The sequence below is a fragment of the Armigeres subalbatus genome, chromosome 2 (assembly GCF_024139115.2).
Source record: "Armigeres subalbatus isolate Guangzhou_Male chromosome 2, GZ_Asu_2, whole genome shotgun sequence".
Lineage (NCBI taxonomy): Eukaryota > Metazoa > Arthropoda > Insecta > Diptera > Culicidae > Armigeres > Armigeres subalbatus.
In genome coordinates this window covers 336,020,787-336,040,866 of record NC_085140.1, presented here as the reverse complement: position 1 = coordinate 336,040,866, position 20,080 = coordinate 336,020,787, and the positions used below count along the sequence as shown (strand labels likewise).

At 41.7% G+C, this 20,080-nt stretch overlaps 2 protein-coding genes across 7 annotated transcripts in view; one reads left to right on the top strand and one right to left on the bottom strand.

Moving 5' to 3' along the window:
- Window positions 1-17,980, top strand: part of LOC134212802 (dnaJ protein homolog 1-like) — a 309,329-nt gene extending 291,349 nt beyond the window's left edge. For all 6 annotated transcript variants that reach the window (XM_062690978.1, XM_062690977.1, XM_062690980.1 and 3 more), the window contains one exon: window positions 17,159-17,980. In XM_062690978.1, the coding sequence (XP_062546962.1) occupies window positions 17,159-17,395 (237 nt within the window). In that variant the 3' untranslated portion in view covers window positions 17,396-17,980. The remainder of the gene's footprint in view (window positions 1-17,158) is intronic.
- On the bottom strand, window positions 2,089-3,267 carry LOC134212803 (brachyurin-like). The gene is made up of 3 exons (XM_062690983.1): window positions 3,098-3,267; window positions 2,659-3,034; window positions 2,089-2,595 (listed from the first exon to the last, which is right to left on the bottom strand). The coding sequence occupies exons 1-3, from the start codon at window positions 3,140-3,142 to the stop codon at window positions 2,183-2,185; spliced, it is 834 nt and encodes a 277-aa protein (XP_062546967.1). The 5' UTR covers window positions 3,143-3,267; the 3' UTR covers window positions 2,089-2,182.
- Window positions 17,981-20,080: the final 2,100 nt, after the last annotated feature.

Sequence of the window (20,080 nt, the reverse complement as noted above, 5' to 3'; positions counted from 1 at the left end):
TAAATACCCTAAGGTGTCTATGGTAGCGAAATCACCTTTAACAGGGTTCATAATGCTCACTCAATCTCAGGAGCAAAAGATAATAACTTACGAAGATTTTAGGCGCTTTTCGGCAAAGAAAATCAGTCTGATAAGTAAAAACCATTTTTCGCACACATGAATTGCCGCAAAATGTTGGTTCGTTCGTTGTCTTTCCTATCCTTTACAAACGGTAGTAAGGAACATGGACATAACCTAATGCCTACATGCAGATACCGTGGTGGTGTGACTAGAACGAGCGCATCACTATGGTATTATTGTTAATGTTCTAGGTTCAAATCCCGTCGCGGCTATACAATTTAAAAAAAAAGTTCGACGATAGATCTCGCGAAAAATTGATGAGATGAAAAAGTGAAGAAATGAAAAAAGAATTTCATCCCTAAACCCGAAAGACGCTCACTTTGGTCTCATTGAAATGAAAAGTAGAAACCCTGAGCTTTAGCTGCATCACAAGGCAACGCCGATGTCGAGCGAAGTTTCTATACGTTAGGAAAAATATTGAGCGATAATACAACGTCGATGACGAGCCTCATTTTGTTCCCATCCGTATCTTGAAAGATCCAATGAGTTTCTAATAATAGCATAGGACATGCTAGAAGGCGTTTCGGCTGTGCGTACAGAACAGGCTTCACAAAAACGAACTGCGGACTAAGTGCAGGGGGTCGTGTAGAAGAAAAAGTTGTTCAATTACAGGTTTCTTCACTTCACTTCACTTCATTTCTGTGCTTATACAACAAATGTATAGAAGACCAAACAAAACTTCAATTTGGAAGTCACTTTTTGGTCACTCACTATTTTTCTTATTTTGATCACTAAAGTCACTATTATTTATGCTTAAAACCACTACCAGTCCTGTGGTAACCAGAAAGTAGCTAAAGCTGGAAGGGTACTATGGGCATGGCATATTGCAAGACTGCCGCCCAGCAATCTTTAAAAAAGTGGTGGCACCGTAGGTACAAGAAGCCGGGTAGCGTATTGATCTCGTCGCTTCTTTGCTGAATGCTTACTTCTGAAAATTACGAAAATAAAAAAAATATAATATTTTTATTGCTTTCTTTTTGATTAAATGAACGTATGCGTTACGAGCTAAAGACCGAGAGTTACTAAATACTTTTTCCTATTTTAAATATTTTTCCTATTACTATTTCCTTCTAGTTCTTCAACGATATTAGAGGCTGCCTCGCAGGATGCTGGAAGAATGACATCACTGCAATGGCTCTCTTTCTTATTATTCAATTCTAAACAAACAATAAAACAATACAAAATTTCTTGGAAGGATAATTTTTATGCACCTCATAAGTACTACCCGAGCAACGCGAATCAGACAAAAAAGGTTGCAGCAACTATATTGTGACTAAATCTGGTGAGTTCCAGTAACCCGTATGGGGCATATGTGCTGCTAGGATACCCTCTCTAGGGGTGGTGGAAATGGGTTTCCTGCCCTGCTGCAATCTGAAAACGTGACGTAAATGCCGTTTTCCAAAAATAGTGTTGACGAGTAGTACTCATCGAGCTTTTTAACAGATAAATGGAAAACTTGTAATTCCATGGAAATTCAAAATTATTGCACGTGGAAAAGGGTCTTCAGTGAGCCTTGCGAGTAAAGGCGTAGGAATGCTAACAGAACACGAAGTTGGAATATTGGCCAGGTTCCAGTTGGAAACGAATTAAGACATTTCTGAGGTAATTCCGAAAATTTTAATAATTCCAATATAATAATTTATATTTTTTAATAATTATTCAAAGGAATTTCCTATTCATTCGATTGGCACCCTACTCTACATGTAACATTAGAGATCCAATCTCCGTATTTTTGGCATTTTTTAGGTTAAAAATTTGAATTTTCCTTCAACTTGCGTAAATTTACAAATATTGAGATCTCAGATATTTGAATCGGGAAGCACAATTTTACCGACCCGAGGGGGCGGGGAATTTTTTGGGATGGAAATTTTCTCAACTTCTCTGGACTTTTAACATTTTGTTCAATGTGGTAGTGCATGTAGAGCATTCAAGGCCTCGAAGAAGAAGAATATTTTCCAAAACATTGCATAAATTCACGAAAGTATAATCTTACTCCATTTTATTTCCACACAAACATTCATCACAGAAAGGCGTCATCGGGATAAAAGGTACAACGGCGAGCTTAGATTCCGGTGTTCTGGTTGATCCAGGTGCGGAAGTGGGTGGTGCGTACGTATCCCGATGGGTGGCCGGAAGCGCATCCAGCTGAAGACACGAACGAAACCACACCGATCTGCAGGCTGTTTCCATTCTCCTGGACGGTCAGCGGGCCACCGGAGTCGCCGTTGCAAGTGCTCTGGTTGTTGGTATCAGCTCCCAGTCCACAGACGGTCGATCCAACGACAACCGACGAACCGTAGGTGAGCATGCACTGAGCGTTCGAGATGATGCGAATTCCAACCCAGTTCAACGTGGGGGACACTCCGCTGCCAGGGGCATCGCTAGTGCGGCCGAATCCGGACACGACAGCCTGACGATCGACGAAGGTTTCTCCGGTGCGGTCGGCCGAGGGCAGGGCGATGCTTTGGATGTTTTCTGTGGACGATATTGCTTTAATATTAGCGAAACGGTTCGACAAGCTCATCAGCAACTACTCACGGGTGAATGTAACTGGGGTGGCCAAACGGATCAGACCAATGTCGTTGTTCAGATTGTTCGGGTTGTACTGCGGGTGGATGATAAACGTGGTGGAGGTTCCCAAAACTGCGGGCGAGTTGAAATTGATTGTTCCCATGGGAATTTCGAACCGGACGACTCCGGTGATGCAATGGGCAGCAGTCAGGACCCATTCGTTCGAGATGAGTGAACCTCCACAGGCCAAGGCACCGCCAGCAGCGTTGAATCCACGTAGGAACACCTGGTACGGGAACTGGCCAAGGGTCGCCGGGAATCCATTGACGATACGGGTGAAGCTTCTGTCCGATGCTTGAGCATCACGCATCGTCATCGGGCTTTGGAAGTTGAGCGTGGCGGCCTATAATTAAGCATATTTGATTCGTCTCGTTTGTTTGTGGGTGACTTTAATTTCTTAACTTACCTGTGAAACGGCCAGGCACGCCATAATGGCGAGGAAGAATTTCATGTTTGATTTGATAGATTACCACGTTTAACCCGAACAGTACTGAACAATGGTCTTACTTTGAAGGGCATATTTATACACCGTGGAATATCTAAGAAACCGATTAGCTAGCCTGGTAGATACGCATGATTAGATTACGGCGGAGAATCCAAATTCTTTCGACTACTGCTCGTTGGATTTCCAACCGGTAATTTTGTATCGACCAACCGAAGTACGGTTACGATAAGAGTCCAAACGGTGACGTTAGATCATGGGTTTCTATCGATGACAATTTTATTTCACTCGCAATGACCGTTGTTTGAGAAAGGTGATAACAATTATTAAATTATTTTATGGTAATAATAATTTATGTTAACGTATATCACTTTTCTATTTTAGAGATAATGTTTACGGCATGGAAAAGATAATCATGCAGTTGCACACAGTTCATACATTCTAAAAAACAGCTTATTTTTAAAATATTATCAAGGTAAAAATCTAGATACCGAGTAAAAATGATCTCTACATACGGTTATGGTGATTCAAAAATTTATTTGGGATACGAGAAAATTAAACTAAGCTAAGAGTATTCCACGATTATCTTGCAAATCTAATCATTTATTCTTAAGGGCATTGTTTTGGTTTTAATCTTTGGAATCAGATCTAGAGTTGGTACTTTTGTACAAAATCTTGAAAAAAGAGTTTCCTTGATCTTATCAAAGTAACGTCGTCGACGATGCCAAGTAACTGAGCGGACCTATGATAATCGTACAACTCGTGGCTATGCGCATCATACAATCCATCATCGCATCGCTCGTGTCAATATCTTCCCTTCGCAGTATACCCTCCCACCAGGTGTATGTTAAACAACCGGCACGAAACCTTCTACGCGTTTCGAAGGAACTCGAGAGCGTCCCTGAAACTTGAACTACGTACATCACCCCATCCATCGTCGCCTTGACCAATCGTATCGGTTTACCCTTGAATCCATGTTCGTGCATTAACTTCCATAGCAGTTCCTGAACGATTGTTATATGCGGCTTTGAAACTGATAAATAGATGATACGTTGTATTCGCCGCATTTCTGCAATATATGGCGCAAGGTATCTGAAATGGAGGTATTTCAATGTGTCAAACCAGCCAAACAACTATTTTGGAAAATCTGCTTTGTTTGTTTTGGTGCAATGATCTGGGGAATCATGCGTCTCATGAACAATTTCTTCAAATATTTCTAGCATCTTCATGGAAACCGAAGAGGGAAGATAACGTACATAAACTTGCTAGCTAGCCACTACGTAGTAGCCTTAGCAGCGCAATTAAGTCTTATTTGGCAGCAGCAACACAAAATCATCAAAATTAGTTACAAGTATATGGGTAACAGAAGCTCCTATATATGTTACATATGTGCTACTCGGGTTCTAGGTACCGTGATCTGGCATACATTGAATACATGGTACATGCACTTTTCATTTCCGAAAGTATTACCTGAATACCTGGTTGGCTACATCGTCGATACAATTGTAATCGTCGGTTTTGGGCCAAGCCGCCGGCCTCTATCCGGTTCTCTGCTGAATATTGTTTTCGCTATTTTTTCTTCTTATATTCGCACTAAGTCTGACGTATTTTATACGATTCACAATATTTTCTTATTTGTACACATAAGGGGCAACACAAATTAGCAACATTTACATGTCCGTTACGTTGGGATATAGATACTCGGAAGTGCGTAACGGTGTAAATTCGGCCATAACGTGAGGCTCGGTACAACACTGAAGCTGACAATATGGCGTCCCTAATCCCGAATCCCAAGGTGTCAGGCGACCCGTGCCGAGGGCATGAATAACCTGGGAGGCGAAACAATTAGCCAGGTCGTTAACGGAGCCTGTGGAGGTTCCACTTCGGCGGCAAGCGGGTGGCAGTGGGTAGTACCCACACCCTCGCAAGTGGTGCACATGTGGTGCAAGCCAATGGGAGTTGGGTGTATTATTCGTTTCAGGACGGGGTGACTACCACACTGATTGAGGACTATCTGAGCTTCGAAATGTCAACAGAAGGGTACCTCCTACAAGGTACCTGGACATCGGCCTGACGACAGTATCAAAGCCCGGGTAGGTGAGTGTTAGGCACGCGTGACGTGCCGGGTGTTCCACGCCCGTGGTCAGAGTGACTGCTTAGACAGTAATGTGATGTGATAGACAGTAGTGTGATGTGACGGATTGAGTGAAGTCTCGCTAGACCTGGCAGGAGTGTCGAGGGGGCAGATACCTCTGCGGCACATCAGTGTTAGGGGACACGAAAGTCTCGCTATGCCTGGCAGAAGTGTCAGAGGGTTGATGATGAGGGAGATGTGTAAGGGTCTGCTTCGTAGCTGAGGTAAGAGCGGCATAGGAGCCACCAACCTAGATTCGCCTCCGGCTTGGTAGACAAGTGCCCTAGCAGCACACATGTTCCACATAGGTTACTGTAAATCATATGTGACCATATTTTGTCGCAATCAAGTTGCTGCACCGGGGACGGGGTCAACACCATACTGAATGAGGACTGTCTGTGCTGTTAGATGCCACCATGTTGTACCTCCTGCAGGGTACCTGTCTTTAGAGCAGCATAGGCAGGTGAGTGTTGGGGCACATGTGGTGCCAGTATGTCTTGTGCACAGTAGAGATGGGTGCTCCGCTCAGGAGCTGTTCGAAAGATTCGATTCCTTACATTGAGCTGATGAACCGTGGATCTATTTTAAAGAACCCCAGCTCGGCAGCTCACCTAAAATTAATGACATCATTGTCAAAAAGTAAAACACGCGCCTAGAGAAACTCCCTTGAGCGTACGCACTCGACTCGAGCGAGCTTGTATGAGCATTCCAGTCCAATACCGCGCACGTGCTGAACGTTAATTATTTGTACCATCTAGCCAAGCAGCAGAAATCATTTCTACTGCAGAAAGGAATAAGAAACACACAAGCAAAAATAATCCAACTTGAGTGCCGCCTATTTCTATACCCATATCTACATACTTGGCGCTACGAACGAACACACAAAAGATACCTAGTAGTGCGGTAGCGAACGAACCGTGCCAAGCGAAAGATCCGAAGATCCGAACAACTCGCAGCTCAGCTCATATCGTCGTCCAGCTCGAAATTGCTGTGACATGGAAGCGAGAGCTGCTAGCTCAGAACCGTACGACACGGATCTCAATTCGGATCAGTCGCGACCGATTCTAGCGAACCGGTTCAAACGAACCGAACTGAGAGCTGTGTCTTGCACGGAGCGGATCTTTTGCTTGCGACGAGTTTTCCTGCCAGCATACTGCTACATGTGCACTCTGTTTGTTTGTAGCACCGTGCTCTGTATTTTTACTCTCTTGTTTTTAGTTCTCTCGCATTTCGGGAACCAATATACACGCTTAAAATCAATAACACAGAGATGTGTTTGCATCACACAAAACGGACCTAATGTGGAACATCCCCTAGATGAGCGATAGTTACACAGCCACAAAAATAGCTCGTGTGGTTTTATTGAAGATTGGATTTCAATATTTTCAACAGTATTTGGTTCCTCATGAAACAAGGAATCTGTACAAACGTTAACATGTTGAAAAGGACCGTTATCACGACCATACGAGGCATTTTTGTGCCTGTGTAACTGTCGCTCATCTAGGGGATGTTCCGCATTAGGTCCGTTTTGTGTGATGCAAACACATCTCTGTGTTATTGATTTTAAGCGTGCAATATAGATGAATGCGCTCGCTTGTATGAAAATTTCAACTACGCATGGTTAGAAGCGCGCGCAAACAATGCACTGATTCACTGCAAACAGTATGAAGAGAAAACTATTGACACGTGATATGGTTCATATACAAATAACAGAGACTAGGGACTGAAATGCATGTTATTCAAACTAACGATTTCAGAAACGTTATCAAGGTAACCAACAAAATGTGACTAAGAACTATGATCAGAAAATAATGTTGAGTTAGTTTTTGTATAGAAATAAATGTGATGATACTAAATTAGCGGGCTTGGTAGTCATATGGCTACTGCTTCTGCCTCATACGCAGGAGGTCGTGGGTTCAATCCCAGGTCCGTTCCATTATCCTACTTTGTATCTTTCTCTTTATTTCTCATGTTCTAGCAATCGCTAGAACTAAAAAAGGACTTCCCTACCGTTTCCATTACTATTCCTTCAACTTGAGTATTCTAAAATTAATCTGCTAGAATTGGAAATGAACTATAAAGCTCGTTTCCAACATCGAATTATAAATTCCATCAGTTACATTCTCCTATCTATCACATTGGCAGCTCGTTAACCAAGACGGACCTCTGCCTCTCCAACCTAACCCAAAAATTCCAACAAATTCCGCATGAACTCGTGGCAAATGCAGAGGTATATTCGGCTTGCAGTGGGCGAGTGATTGCATCATCATTTCCTCCCCATTCCCTACATTGACTTGCATTCTGACGTGGCGGGCGCCAGTATGATCTAACAAATGAGATCACCAGTACTTGTACATTGAAGATGAGTGCTAGTCCCAAGCAAACATCTGTTGGTTCCCTGTGCAAGAACAGCTGATCTGGTCATAATGGAGTAGCAACTACGAGCAGTCAATCAAGCTCAAGCTCAAGCTCAAGAAATAAATGTGATGATACTAAATGAACTCCTAGACTTCAGAAAAGGCGTAATAAATGTTATTAGTTTAAAATTGCCGGTTTAAAAAAATATATTTCCTCACTATAGCTTAACATTTTAAAAATTTCAAAGTGAGGCAAATAAAGAGACCCTAATGAATGACATAAATGTTTAATTTTTAATTTTTTTGCAAGTTTTTCTGTGCACAGAAAAAAATTCCATGGTAACAATTACTATTTTGTAGACTACGCCATGTTTTTAAAACAACCACAAATTTTCAGTTAAATTAACCATGCTCTCGGACAAATTCACCACTGATTCAGTTCATGTAACAACATTCCACCAGGACCACAGTTGATTTTTACTGCGCGCATGGTAAAATCAAACGGGTTTGTTGTCTGCTGAAAATCGTCGGTGCGTATTCTTAAATTAACCCTCGGAATGGTAGTTTCGACTGCAACATTTTTTTGCGTGTATCATTAAAGAACTGAAGAGCTGATCTAAGGAGCTGACTCTTTTCAATGAGTTGAACGGATCAGATCCGCTCACTGCAATGAGCTGTTTTGCCCACCTCTAGTGCACATGTGGTGCATGGGGAGTACCAGGAGAGTTGAGGCGCATACGTGCACTTGTCTACGTTATGTAAGGGGCGCAATGCCCAATAGTCACCCTCCGAAGTACACCCCGGTTTTTTTACACGGTTTGGTTTTAGTCGTTTAACACCTTCAGCATCAATGAAACAATGAGTTAACCTCACGGAAAAATTCACATAAAATCAACGAAAACTCAGGAGGTATTTTAAAAACTGTGAAAATTCAGGTTGACTGGTACACCTCCTCAGGGGGTTTAGTTGCAGATTTCCGTTACCTTTGTTAAAAAAAAAACAATTGGCAACAAACCACTACATAAATCCGTGTCTTTTGAATAAGTGTTTGTGGTATTTCTCGGTGTTGCACTATCACAATCATACTTCTTCGAAGGACGGAAAGAGACAGACGACACATCGCCGGTGGTAACTCATTCAGAGAGCTCTCTCATTGCCCAATTTGTCTTGAGCCTTAATAGCGATGTTTTGTTTCAGCCAATTCTCCAAATCATGAAAAATGTCTAGATCTGCCACGGTGACGTCTAGATCACGTTAATGTAGTCGGTATCGTTATCGCATTATGGTTTTGTTCGCACTGATGCACAATAGGATAGCCCCATATGAAGAAGTGGCGGGCAGGGGGAGTTTATACTGGCCCCTCCTACCCCTCCTAGAAATGACATTTTTGCATTTTTTTGTGAAAATTGGCAGCTTTGCCATATATTCGCGTTCGAAGTATCATATTTATATATCGCTACAAGGCTCTTAAACAGATCCATGCAATGGGTTTGATAACGTTATAATAGCTCCGTCCAGAATTTAGTTTTTAGTAGTTTTGTAAAAGCATATTTTACGCATTATTTACCGACTAAAACAGTTTGATACCCCAACAGTACCCCATCATGCATCATGCACTACTCTGTTGAACTCTTAAGCTTTGAGGACCATCCATTAAATTCTTCCAAAATTCACCATTTTGTGAGATATATGAAAATGATAAATAGCCCATTTTTGACCATTTTTGATATTATTTAGCACAGGAAAGTTACTCATATTTTCGAAACATAATTGAAACAAATATCAGTTGTTAGTTGACAAAAATCCACAATCTTTATTCAACTGAATCTTATTGTTGTTTCAATCATGCATCGCATGATTGAAACAATAATAATATTGTTCTTTTAACAACCATGTCATGATTTGTAAAAACTGTATATACTGATTAACATATATCATCCCGTCTACAAGAAGTAAGCACGGCGCAGAGGTAAAAGGGATGACTCTCACTCCCCATGTCACTAGGTCGATTCTGCTTCTGTCACTTTTTCCTCTTTTGTTGTTGTCATTATATTGTCGATAAAGTAGTTTCACAGCATTTTCAAATGTAAAAACAACTATGAATCTGTATCGATCGAAATCTGTAAGCAAGCATTAGACTGGAACCCAGCGGGACATCGCAGCAGAGGCAGACCCAGAGGCTCATGGCGGAGAAGCCTCACTAAAGAAATAAAAGAAGTCGACCGAAATCTAACCTGGCAACAGGTTAAAGCGATAGCCGGGCATCGCTCAGGATGGAGATCTTTCAAGTCGGCCCTTTGCACCACCGGAGGTGTACAGGATCCATAAGTAAAGTAAAAATTTTGTTGTTTTCTGATGTATTATTGGACAGTGACCGCTGGAAAGCATAGTTGAAAAAAATATATTCGAGAGTTGAATCAACTATCGCGTGTGGTTGATTCAATCCCATTTTTGTGGTTGTATCAATAATAAATATTGTTATTCATAAATCAATGCAAAAATATTGTTGATTTAAAGCAGAATCCGGTTGATTCTAAAGGAATTTTTTCTCCGTGTTTTTGTAATAGTGGGCTATAGGGCTGAGACAAGACCTGCAAAGACGCTGCTTCTTTTCTCTTGTTTTGACACTTGTTCTTCTTTTCATCACAGTTGACCATCGAGGTTCAACTGTTTCCTTGACTGTTTCACCTAAGCCCCGGGTGGACTCTTCTGAGCACAATAAAAGTGTATCCAATTCACGAATTAGTAAATTCTTCTTCATAAGGATTTTTATACCGGGAACAAAACACACGTTTATAACTGATTATTAATAAGCTAAACGGTTGATTTGGAATACTCGTTAAAGTGAAAAAGTCTTCATAAAACAAAAATCATGCGGAATATTTTATTTGGGAAACCATCACACAAAAGCTGCTGGGTGCACTTGACAGTTCGTGACAGCAGTTGACTGGTAGCAGCTGAAGTTACATTTTTTCCTCTTTGCAAGTCCCGTCCCAGGGCTGGAGTACACCGTTCGTGTGGTACTTGCTGGCTGATTTGCTGATTGATTTATTAGGCCAGGCGGTTCAGTCTTTTGTTTTTACAAGGGAGAATGCATTTACACACTAACCCAGCACACGTGCATTGTAGTTGCCAAACTACCAAACGGAAGGGTACCGGAGCGTCGGACTCGACTGTACCGGTAATACCGACTAAACTCCCTTGGGCTCCGCCATCGTTTCCCCCAGGAACTGCCTCCCAGCATTACTTCTGGGGGATGGCAGTACTTAACGTACTCGCTCATTCTCGCTCACACAGGCACCCGTCCCATGCGAGTCTTACTTGGGTGCTCGCTCTATCGCAACCTCTAACACACCCTACATGCTCTGTCGCACCCTCTGAGTCTGACTTGTATGCTCGCCCAACCACCTGGTACACGCTTATGCACTTCATGCTTGCACTCGCGCTAACGCTCCATGTGAGTCTGACTTGAGTGCTCACCTCGCTCATGCCATATGAGACTAGCTCACCTCGAACATACCATGTGAGACTGATTTGTGTGCTCGTTCCTTTCATACCATGTGAGACTGACTTGGATGCTCACCCACACTCCTCTACCACGCCACGGGGTAAAAGTAGTCATAGGAACCAACATTCCTGCACTACTCCCAGCACGGCGTGTGCAGTCCGTGCATACACCTATTCATTCACACTTCTGTCATGCTTCGAGGTAACGATCTCGGTTGCCACCCGCTGCGTCATTACCTCTGCATGGGCGGACCATTCACACACTTCTCCGCGTTCGGCACTTTCGCTCTAACTAACCAATCACAAGTTAGTCATGCTTGTCGATTGTTGCTCGGCGCGCTAGATTCTCTGCAAGCTGCAGGCAATCTGAGTGGTTGCAGTCGAGACTGCGTTCCACTTCTCCACCGCTTGACACATCCTCTGGATAAGATTATCCGGAGTTGTGTCCCGGCCGCAAACGTCTAGCATTGCTCTTCTTTCGACGTCGAAACGAGGACATATGAACAGTATGTGCTCTGCAGTTTCGTCAACACCTGGACAGTCAGGGCAGACGGGGACCTCCGCGTGCCAAAACCTGCGGAGGTACTGTCGGAAACAGCCGTGGCCTGACTGAAATTGTGTCAGATGGAAGTAAACTTCCCCATGGGGTCTCCCCACCCAGCTTGATATGTTAGGTATCAGCAGGTGAGTCCACCTACCTTTCGAGGAGTTATCCCACTCGCGCTGCCATCTAGCAACCGAAGTCACTCTGGTACACTCGCGGGCTTCTATAGTGCCACGTATGTCAAAACACTCCTTGTCTTCTTGGATAACCAGCCCGACTGGCATCATACTCGCTATCACACGGGATGCGTCGTGCGATACCGTGCGGTAGGCCGATATCACTCTGAGACATATCAAGCGATAGGTGCTCTTCAGTTTCTGCAAGTAACTGGTTACCCCCAGTGTTTTGCCCAGGACGGGCCGCCGTACCTAAGGATAGACGCGGCAACGCCTGCCAGTAGCCTACGCCTACTGGCGCACACCTTGGAGCTGTTGGATATCATCCTCGATAATGCCGCCACAGCAGTCGAAGCCTTCTTGCACGCATATTCGACATGGCTACCGAAGGTAAGCTTGTCGTCTATGATGACCCCAAGAATCTTCAGACTCCGCTTTGAAGTGATCGCGACGTCTCCCACGTGAACAACTGCATGTTGTGCCGGCTTACGGTTACTGACGATAACCACCTCCGTCTTATGTTGAGCGAGCTCAAGGCCTCTCGTGCTCATCCAGTCCGCCACAGTGCTGATCACGTGTTCTGCGGTTAGTTCTACCTCGGGGATTGACTCGCTGTAGACCTCTAGGGTGGAATAAAATTATTGACGGAAAGGTTAATTTCGGATTTCGCGGCTTCGCCACGAATATGAAATTTCCCTCAGCAAAATAGAGGAGTTCATCAAATTCACTTCCCTAATGGATTTTGACACTCGAACAAAAGTTCTTTTTGCGTTTATTTTCGACTCGCTGAATTGTCATAATTTTTTAGGGCAGTTCATTTTGCGTTGGTATGTATACACATTCACCCAACGAATGATGAATATTCACCACGCGTTTAAATGAGGCACTCACATTCATGCAGTAAGGGGCTGTACACTAATTACGTAAGCAATTATTTTGGGTTTTTCAACCCCCCTCCCTGTAAAAAATTATGCAGCCGATTTTCCTGCAGATGTTCTAGGGTAAAATGCCCAATAGTGGACCCCCAACCAATAGTGGACCCTCCAGACATTTTTCATTATTACAGCACAATGGAAACATTTTGCTATGAAATTCCATCGGGAGAACCTACCTTACAGTGCTATGATTTGATTACATGCATTGAAAATGCTCTGGAAAGTAAAATTAGTTGATTTTTCACAATTCTATAAAAAATAAACACAAGAGTATCCATTATAGGAATATTTTGGGGGGTCCATAATAGGGAAGAAAAACGACCCGAAACGAAACATGAAAATCAAATGAAGTGTCGACTATGGGGAAGCAATTTCCTATTATGGACCCCCAGGGGGTCTACTATAGGGCAAATTTAGTCCAACTTTACAATGTAAATTTCAAAGAATAACGTCGAGTATTTGAGTGTTTCCCAAATCATTCTTGAATTCAGATTTTTTGTCAATATCGCACGGTATAAAATCAATAACAGCCCATCGTTTCCATACAATACAGTCCCTTAGAGGTCTTGCGAATTATTTACTAGCTAGATATGTCCAAACCAGATGCGACAAAAAAATGGGATTTCCTTTTTAACAAACACGATGTTCCAAGTCCTTCAAATCATTCTGAAATTAAGACCAATTCATCTACCAAGTCAGCTAGATGTGTTAGAAAATCGATAGCAAACCGCGTATGATTTACGATTTAGATATCTCCAAACCGAATTTGGTACGCATGGCCTTTGACGGTCTGTATGGCTATGATGAGTTGCTGTCAATTTTCTACCGAGTTTAGTTGACCTGGTAGAACAATTAGTTCGAAGTCCAGAACGATGTGATCTTAGATCGTATTTTATCATATCTAAATCAAAAATCATACTCATACTCAAAGAACAATGGAACAATACGCAAAATGTAAGGATATAAGACGGCAGAAAACCGGCCAAAAAATTTTGCCTATATTTTCGAGGGTAAACCCAAACAAAATCGGAAGCGTATGAGGCTATCAAGCCAGCTCGAAGGCATTTCTTCTCCCTCTAAAATCATTACAATCACTTGGTGGATTCTGTCGTTTAGCCGGTCTCTCCTTACTTGTAGAAGCTCGACTGGGATTCCGTCCTTCCCAACGGCCTTGCCGTTCTTCAGCTCTCGAACAGCTTTTCTCACTTCGTGTAGCGTTGGTGGTTCCACTGCTTGCACATCATCCTCAATCCTAATTCACCACCACCCCTGCTCGGTCGGTCAACAGTTTTTCGGAGCTGTCAACTCGTGCAAAGTGCTGAATTTCCAGAAAAAAGACCCGGAAGCACTCCTCGAAACAGTGGATTTAGTTGGAATTAAAATTATTTCCTACTAGTCTACGAAAAAAAATTGGATTTGTTAAAGAATGTTTTGAAACCCCGCAAAATTATCCGAATTTTATTTTGTTGCCTCCTCAAAAGGGGGAGGAGGGCGGTGGAGACATAATTGTTTTTAAATATTTGTATCGGTCTAAATAAAGACTAAAACATGCATCCAACAGGTCTAGCCCTCTTGGAGCAGGTACTGCTATCAGCAAAAATCTCTTCAAACAACGAAAGTAAGGTTAGCTTAGGCACAAGTGTTGAGGTGAATCCAAGCAATTTGCTCTTATGGTCCTGGTCATGGCACCAGGGATCGAACCATGAGCTTTCGAAAATATTCACTTTGTCACAGAACGCGGATTTGCGAGTCTATCTGGTCTATCTAGCACGATTTACAACTTAATAACTTTATTGCACAGAATGAGGGTTACCGGTTTCATAAAAGTTTCGCATAGATAATATGGAGCGTTTCTCTTGGTAATTCAGAAGAATTTCCCTTTTGAATTCTAAATAGTTTGTAGTAGAATTTGTTGGTGAGGAATTTGTCAGTGAAACTGAAACAATGTTAAAGATTTTTTTTTATGACCGTACACTTCCTACTTGCTACTGCCTGATTGACCAGAACAATCACAATTGCACAGGGAACCAAAGGATGGGCAATGGAATTTTGCTTTCCGACCTCAATGCGCACAGTCTGAAAGCTCCAATATTTTGTATGTCCTAACGGTCTATCGGGGATGGGAATGAAATTTTCATGTCGCCTATTGCCAGCCGAGAACCCCTCTGCATTGATTGGTCAGAATTTGATTGGGATCTGGAGGATAGGTATTCCATAAATCGTCAGTAGCGTTGTAGTACATCATCTCGGATGTTATCATTGTTGGTTGTAATCGATTATAAGCATGTTGAAATTACTCCAATCTGTGGGTATTATGGGTGTCTGAACAGATAGCCATTCTACATTTATTTCTGCATTCGAGAGAGTATGCGGCTGTTGTGTAATTTCTCACTACTTTGTGACTTGAATCCATATTGTGGTTATCAGGACGCGTATAAATGATGCTCTCCGATTTACCCAAACTGGTAACAGATAAGGATATCGATAACATTTCATATTTCGATAATACGACTTCGAAAAAAGAATCTATTGCAAGCCATTATTGGGCCACGGAGACATCGACAGCAGTCACGGTATCGAGGGTTTAATCAGCAAAACAAAGAAAAAAATTGATCGTTTACTGATATCAGAAGTTGGAAAGCTGGCTTATTGGTGTAAATTATCTCCCAGAAAGCCGGTCGTTTTGATACGTAAACATAATTTTGCGTTTATTTGTTTTTACGTCTGGAATTCCCTGTTGTGATGATTAATATCGATTTTGTTAAGTCACGGGTTCATTGCCATTAATTTGACTGTATTATGATTATAAAGTTTTATTCCACTTATCTGCTACCTAGATTGTAAGATTAAATCGGTAGCGTTTGGTTTTTACTACGCCTCTCATGCACATCAATTTACATTGCAGTTGATTAATACGGATAATGAATTCCAGACGTTTTTTATGATTATTGACTATTCATACAAACCGATTATAATAGACAGAAAAAGCAAAATGGAAATGGCGATATGCATTCGTTTTCAGTAAGTTCATGGAGTAAAAGTTTTATTATTTAATAGAAAGCTAAATGTTATATCTCTCTTTGCGACTATTAATTGACATAATTTCTTTCCCACCATTAATACATCAAACGAACTTGTGAACCCTTACTTCAGCGGCGACACCAGCTTTAAGATCAAGATCGTATAAGATAATATATATCTGATCGACGTCCACCCAATTACATTATAATCACACCTAGAAATCAATCATTCTGCCACATCTCGTTGCCCGTGGGAGTGCACAGGCCGTTTTTGTGCCCGGGTAATTATTCCTCACAATTCTAACAATTTAATTCTTCAATTAGCTATCATACTAGCACGGTACGCTTGTCGACGATGTCATGACGACAATGCGCTAAACTGTACGAAAGTCTAAGCTAATGCCTATGGACTATGGCGTTATGCAGTCGACTTAAGTTTCACGTGTGATCTCACGAGCCAGCAAGTAGCAAGGTACGCTGCTGCCTCATAAGTGTAACTGACCGTATTTGGTGACATCGAACACGCTGAACAAAAACTGCAGCAGCGACGACGATCAGTCTTAGCAGCGTTCGTTGGATAACTTGACTAACCAAACCATACAGGGAAGAATCCACCCCGCGCGACCAGTTGCTCAAATTCTGCAGCAACTGGCACTGCGGCAGTGAAAAATTTTAATTGAATTTCATTGCTGCTGCTAGTGCTACTAAAAACCCCATATAAACAACGGCAGGGTAGATCCAAATGAAGCAATCACTTCGGAGGGGGCTCGTATAGACAGCATAATTGGTTTGACTGCATTTGGTGTTGGGAGTCGCGGCGCGAGAAAAACGTGACCAGTCGATTTGTTGCATCTTGGATCGGTACGTGTTGTGTCAACAGCGATGTAACGACGATTGTCATCGTGTCTCTACGTACCAACATGAGAGATCAAGTGGGTGCGTGCGAAATGCACAGAACCAATTTACAATGTCTCAAAGGAATTTAATGAAATTAAGAAATTTAGAACGATTCCGTTCCAATATGGAAAGGAATGCAATAGGACAGAGTTTATGCACTGTTATTTGCCATTTTCTAATTAAGAGCATCAATTAATTCTTCATCAAATGTTATAGACTACTCATTAGACTGTTTTCTTTGCAATTTTTATTGGATTCTTGGAGGCAGCTTCAGCATCGCATTATATTTAGTTCATGATAGTTAAGGCATCCAATCATGGCTCATACTTATGGAATCTATATTCGTTTGCTCCAGATTGAAGCCATTAATAATTAATGTTGTCAACATGAATAAACAAGATAAATGTTTTGTAAATTCTAACTAATTGATCTAAATTTCAACTCCTTCGTTTCAGGCCCTCTGTGGAGTCATTTTCGAAGTGCCCACGATGACGGGCGAGAAGCTACGCATCAGTACAAAGCAGGAGATCATCAAACCGAACACGGTGAAGCGAATCCAGGGCTACGGGCTTCCCTTCCCCAAGGAACCATCGCGCAAGGGCGACCTGCTAGTGGCATTTGACATCAAATTCCCCGACAAACTGACGCCGTCGGAGAAGGAACTGCTGAACGATATGCTGCCGAATTCCTAGATTCAGCATCGTGCGTTAATCAACGTTCGGACTTCCGATGTATTTTTGTTCTGTCCTTACCCCTGATGGTCTTCCCGCGCTGGCACTATTTGTACTCAACTCGATCAGTTGAATGATTTTATTTGTACATTTTTTTTACAATCACAAATCTATGTTATTTATCCTTAATTTCAAGCGCAACACCAGTTGTAACACGTCGCTCTTCCTTTGTAAATACATTAACAGAGCTCAACACACTGCGATGCTCGGTACTGACCATTTATTTGTTAATTTATGTTGTCATATGATTTAGCATGGTCGCGTTTATTTTGCACTAAATCGCTTACCCTTTCGTATCGGTTCCAGAAGGGATAATGAAAAACGATGTTGCAATTCAATCCTGAAGTAGAGGTGCCCTTCCCCTTAGGGTTCCCTCCGAATATCCCGCTGTTCGCTGTCCCCCGCCTTCCCTCACGCATTCAAACACTCGGAATAAATTACCAATTTATAACTAAACTGATGATGATGATAATAATGATTATTATTATTTAATTTAAACTCGCGTTATCTGATTCTTGAAAATATATACTCTTCTACACAAACAAACATCGGATGACGTATGGTTAAGTTCTTTGGTGGCATCTCGTTCGGTATGGTACGCAAATATGTTCGCCTTTCATCATCTGAATATCACATGTCCCTGTTTCGGTAATTTCGTTCAATCACTTTGGACGGGGTAAGCACAAATGATATACGGTACGAACAGGGCCGGATTTAGGAGGGGGCCGGTAGGGCCGTGGCCCCGGGCCCCCACAAATCTTATGTACTAAAAACAAACTTTTTTGTACATTTTGGGGCCCCCACAAGCTTGTCGGCCCCGGGGCCCCCTTCTGACTAAATCCGGCCCTGGGTACGAATGACGGTATTATTGAACGATTTATAACATCCAATCATAGAACGATCAATTGTTTAATATGTAGGGTAACCCGGGCAGAAGCCATGAACAGAATAACAAAACATGATATGGACTTGATTGATATTAGAGATAAAAGAACAGGCAACAATATCAAAAATTTGCACCGAAATATCATTTAAATATCAATATATGCTATGGATAAGAACAAACTAATAGCACATGATATGGATCACTTTTTTTTTCTTTTTTTTATTAGGCAATTTTGGTAACTATACACACCATCACGTAGCCGATACATCTATTAGTAGTATTTAAATTATTAATTTGTAATATTGTGAAATATTAACATCTATAGCTTAATTTGTGCTTAATGAACACTACGCTGCGAGGCGGCTCTGTGTGGGGATGTAATGCCAATAAGAAGAAGAAGAAGCTTATTAATTATCTGCATAGCTAGAATGTCCATCATTCCCAAAATATCTCTTATTGGAGTCTTGGGTTGTCTTCCTATACGTATCAGTGCGTCCTGCATTGTGATTCGAGGTTCCGTGTAATTATCGCATTTCCATAGCACATGGTCGAAGTGGTGGTAGTTTTCTTGGTAATCGCACAAGATGCGAATTCAGAGTGTAATGATTAGAAATCAATCTCGACATATTTTTTATAAATGTTTGGTCAAAGTTCAGTTTTGTGTACCATGGCTTTAGTTGAACTTTAGGGAGAATGCTAAAACAACATCTTCTCAGGTCGCTCTTATTCCACTGTGCTTGCCAAGATTCTAGACGCCAGACGGTGTTAAAAACTTGTGACTAGTTCCCGAAAGAATTCTTCTTCTTATGCGGTACCTTTTTTGGCCAGAGTATCCGCATACTCATTTCCATGTATTCCGGAATGAGAGGGAACCCAAAGAAAAGACATTTTAAAATTTTCTTGTTGTAATTCAGAAATACAGTTTCTGATTTTTAGTACCATGGGACTAATTTCGGAGGATTATCGTATTTTATTTACTAATAGCTTCCAAGGAGCTTAAGCTATCTGAGCAAATTAGGAAATCCCCCGGTAACAAAGATTTCAAATAGTTCAGCACATACCAAATAGCCGTTGATTCTGCCGTGTATACCGCGCATGGATCTGTCAGACTGAAAAATGCTTGGTGATTAGTATTGTAGACTCCAAAACCTGTCTTTCCCTCTAACTGTGAACCATCGGTGTAAACAATATTTTGCTCATTAAATTCTGTCATTTTTTCGTTGCAAAGAGTTCGGACCATAGTCGGTACTAAACCCAGTAAATTACGAACCTCGTTCAGTAAAGATGTATTGACTGTAAATTTTGGGAATGCGTATGAGCGGTCGATATCGAAATAGTTCATGCTCTCTTTAGGTTTGGATGGTATCGTCAAACACAATCTTTAAGATTTCAAGAAAGGGGATTGTGTTTTTATTTGGAATAATTCATCTATATTTTTGAGAATGCATGAAGATGAGATGTGCTTTGAAACCAGATAACTTGAATTCAGTAGATAGAATCTAGTATTTAGTGGTAACACTCCTGCAAGAACTTCCACTGACATAGTATGTGTGGATGTCATTAGACCCAAACTTATCCTAAGACTTTTATACTGAATCCTCTCTAGTTTTATCAAATGAACTTTCGCTGTTTGGTGGAAGACGAAGCTGCCATATTCTAATACCGACAGTATAGTTATCTTGTAAAGTTTAATCATATTCGTTGGGTGTGCTCCGCACCAAATACTACATATCGTCCTAAGAAAATTCACACGTTTGTGA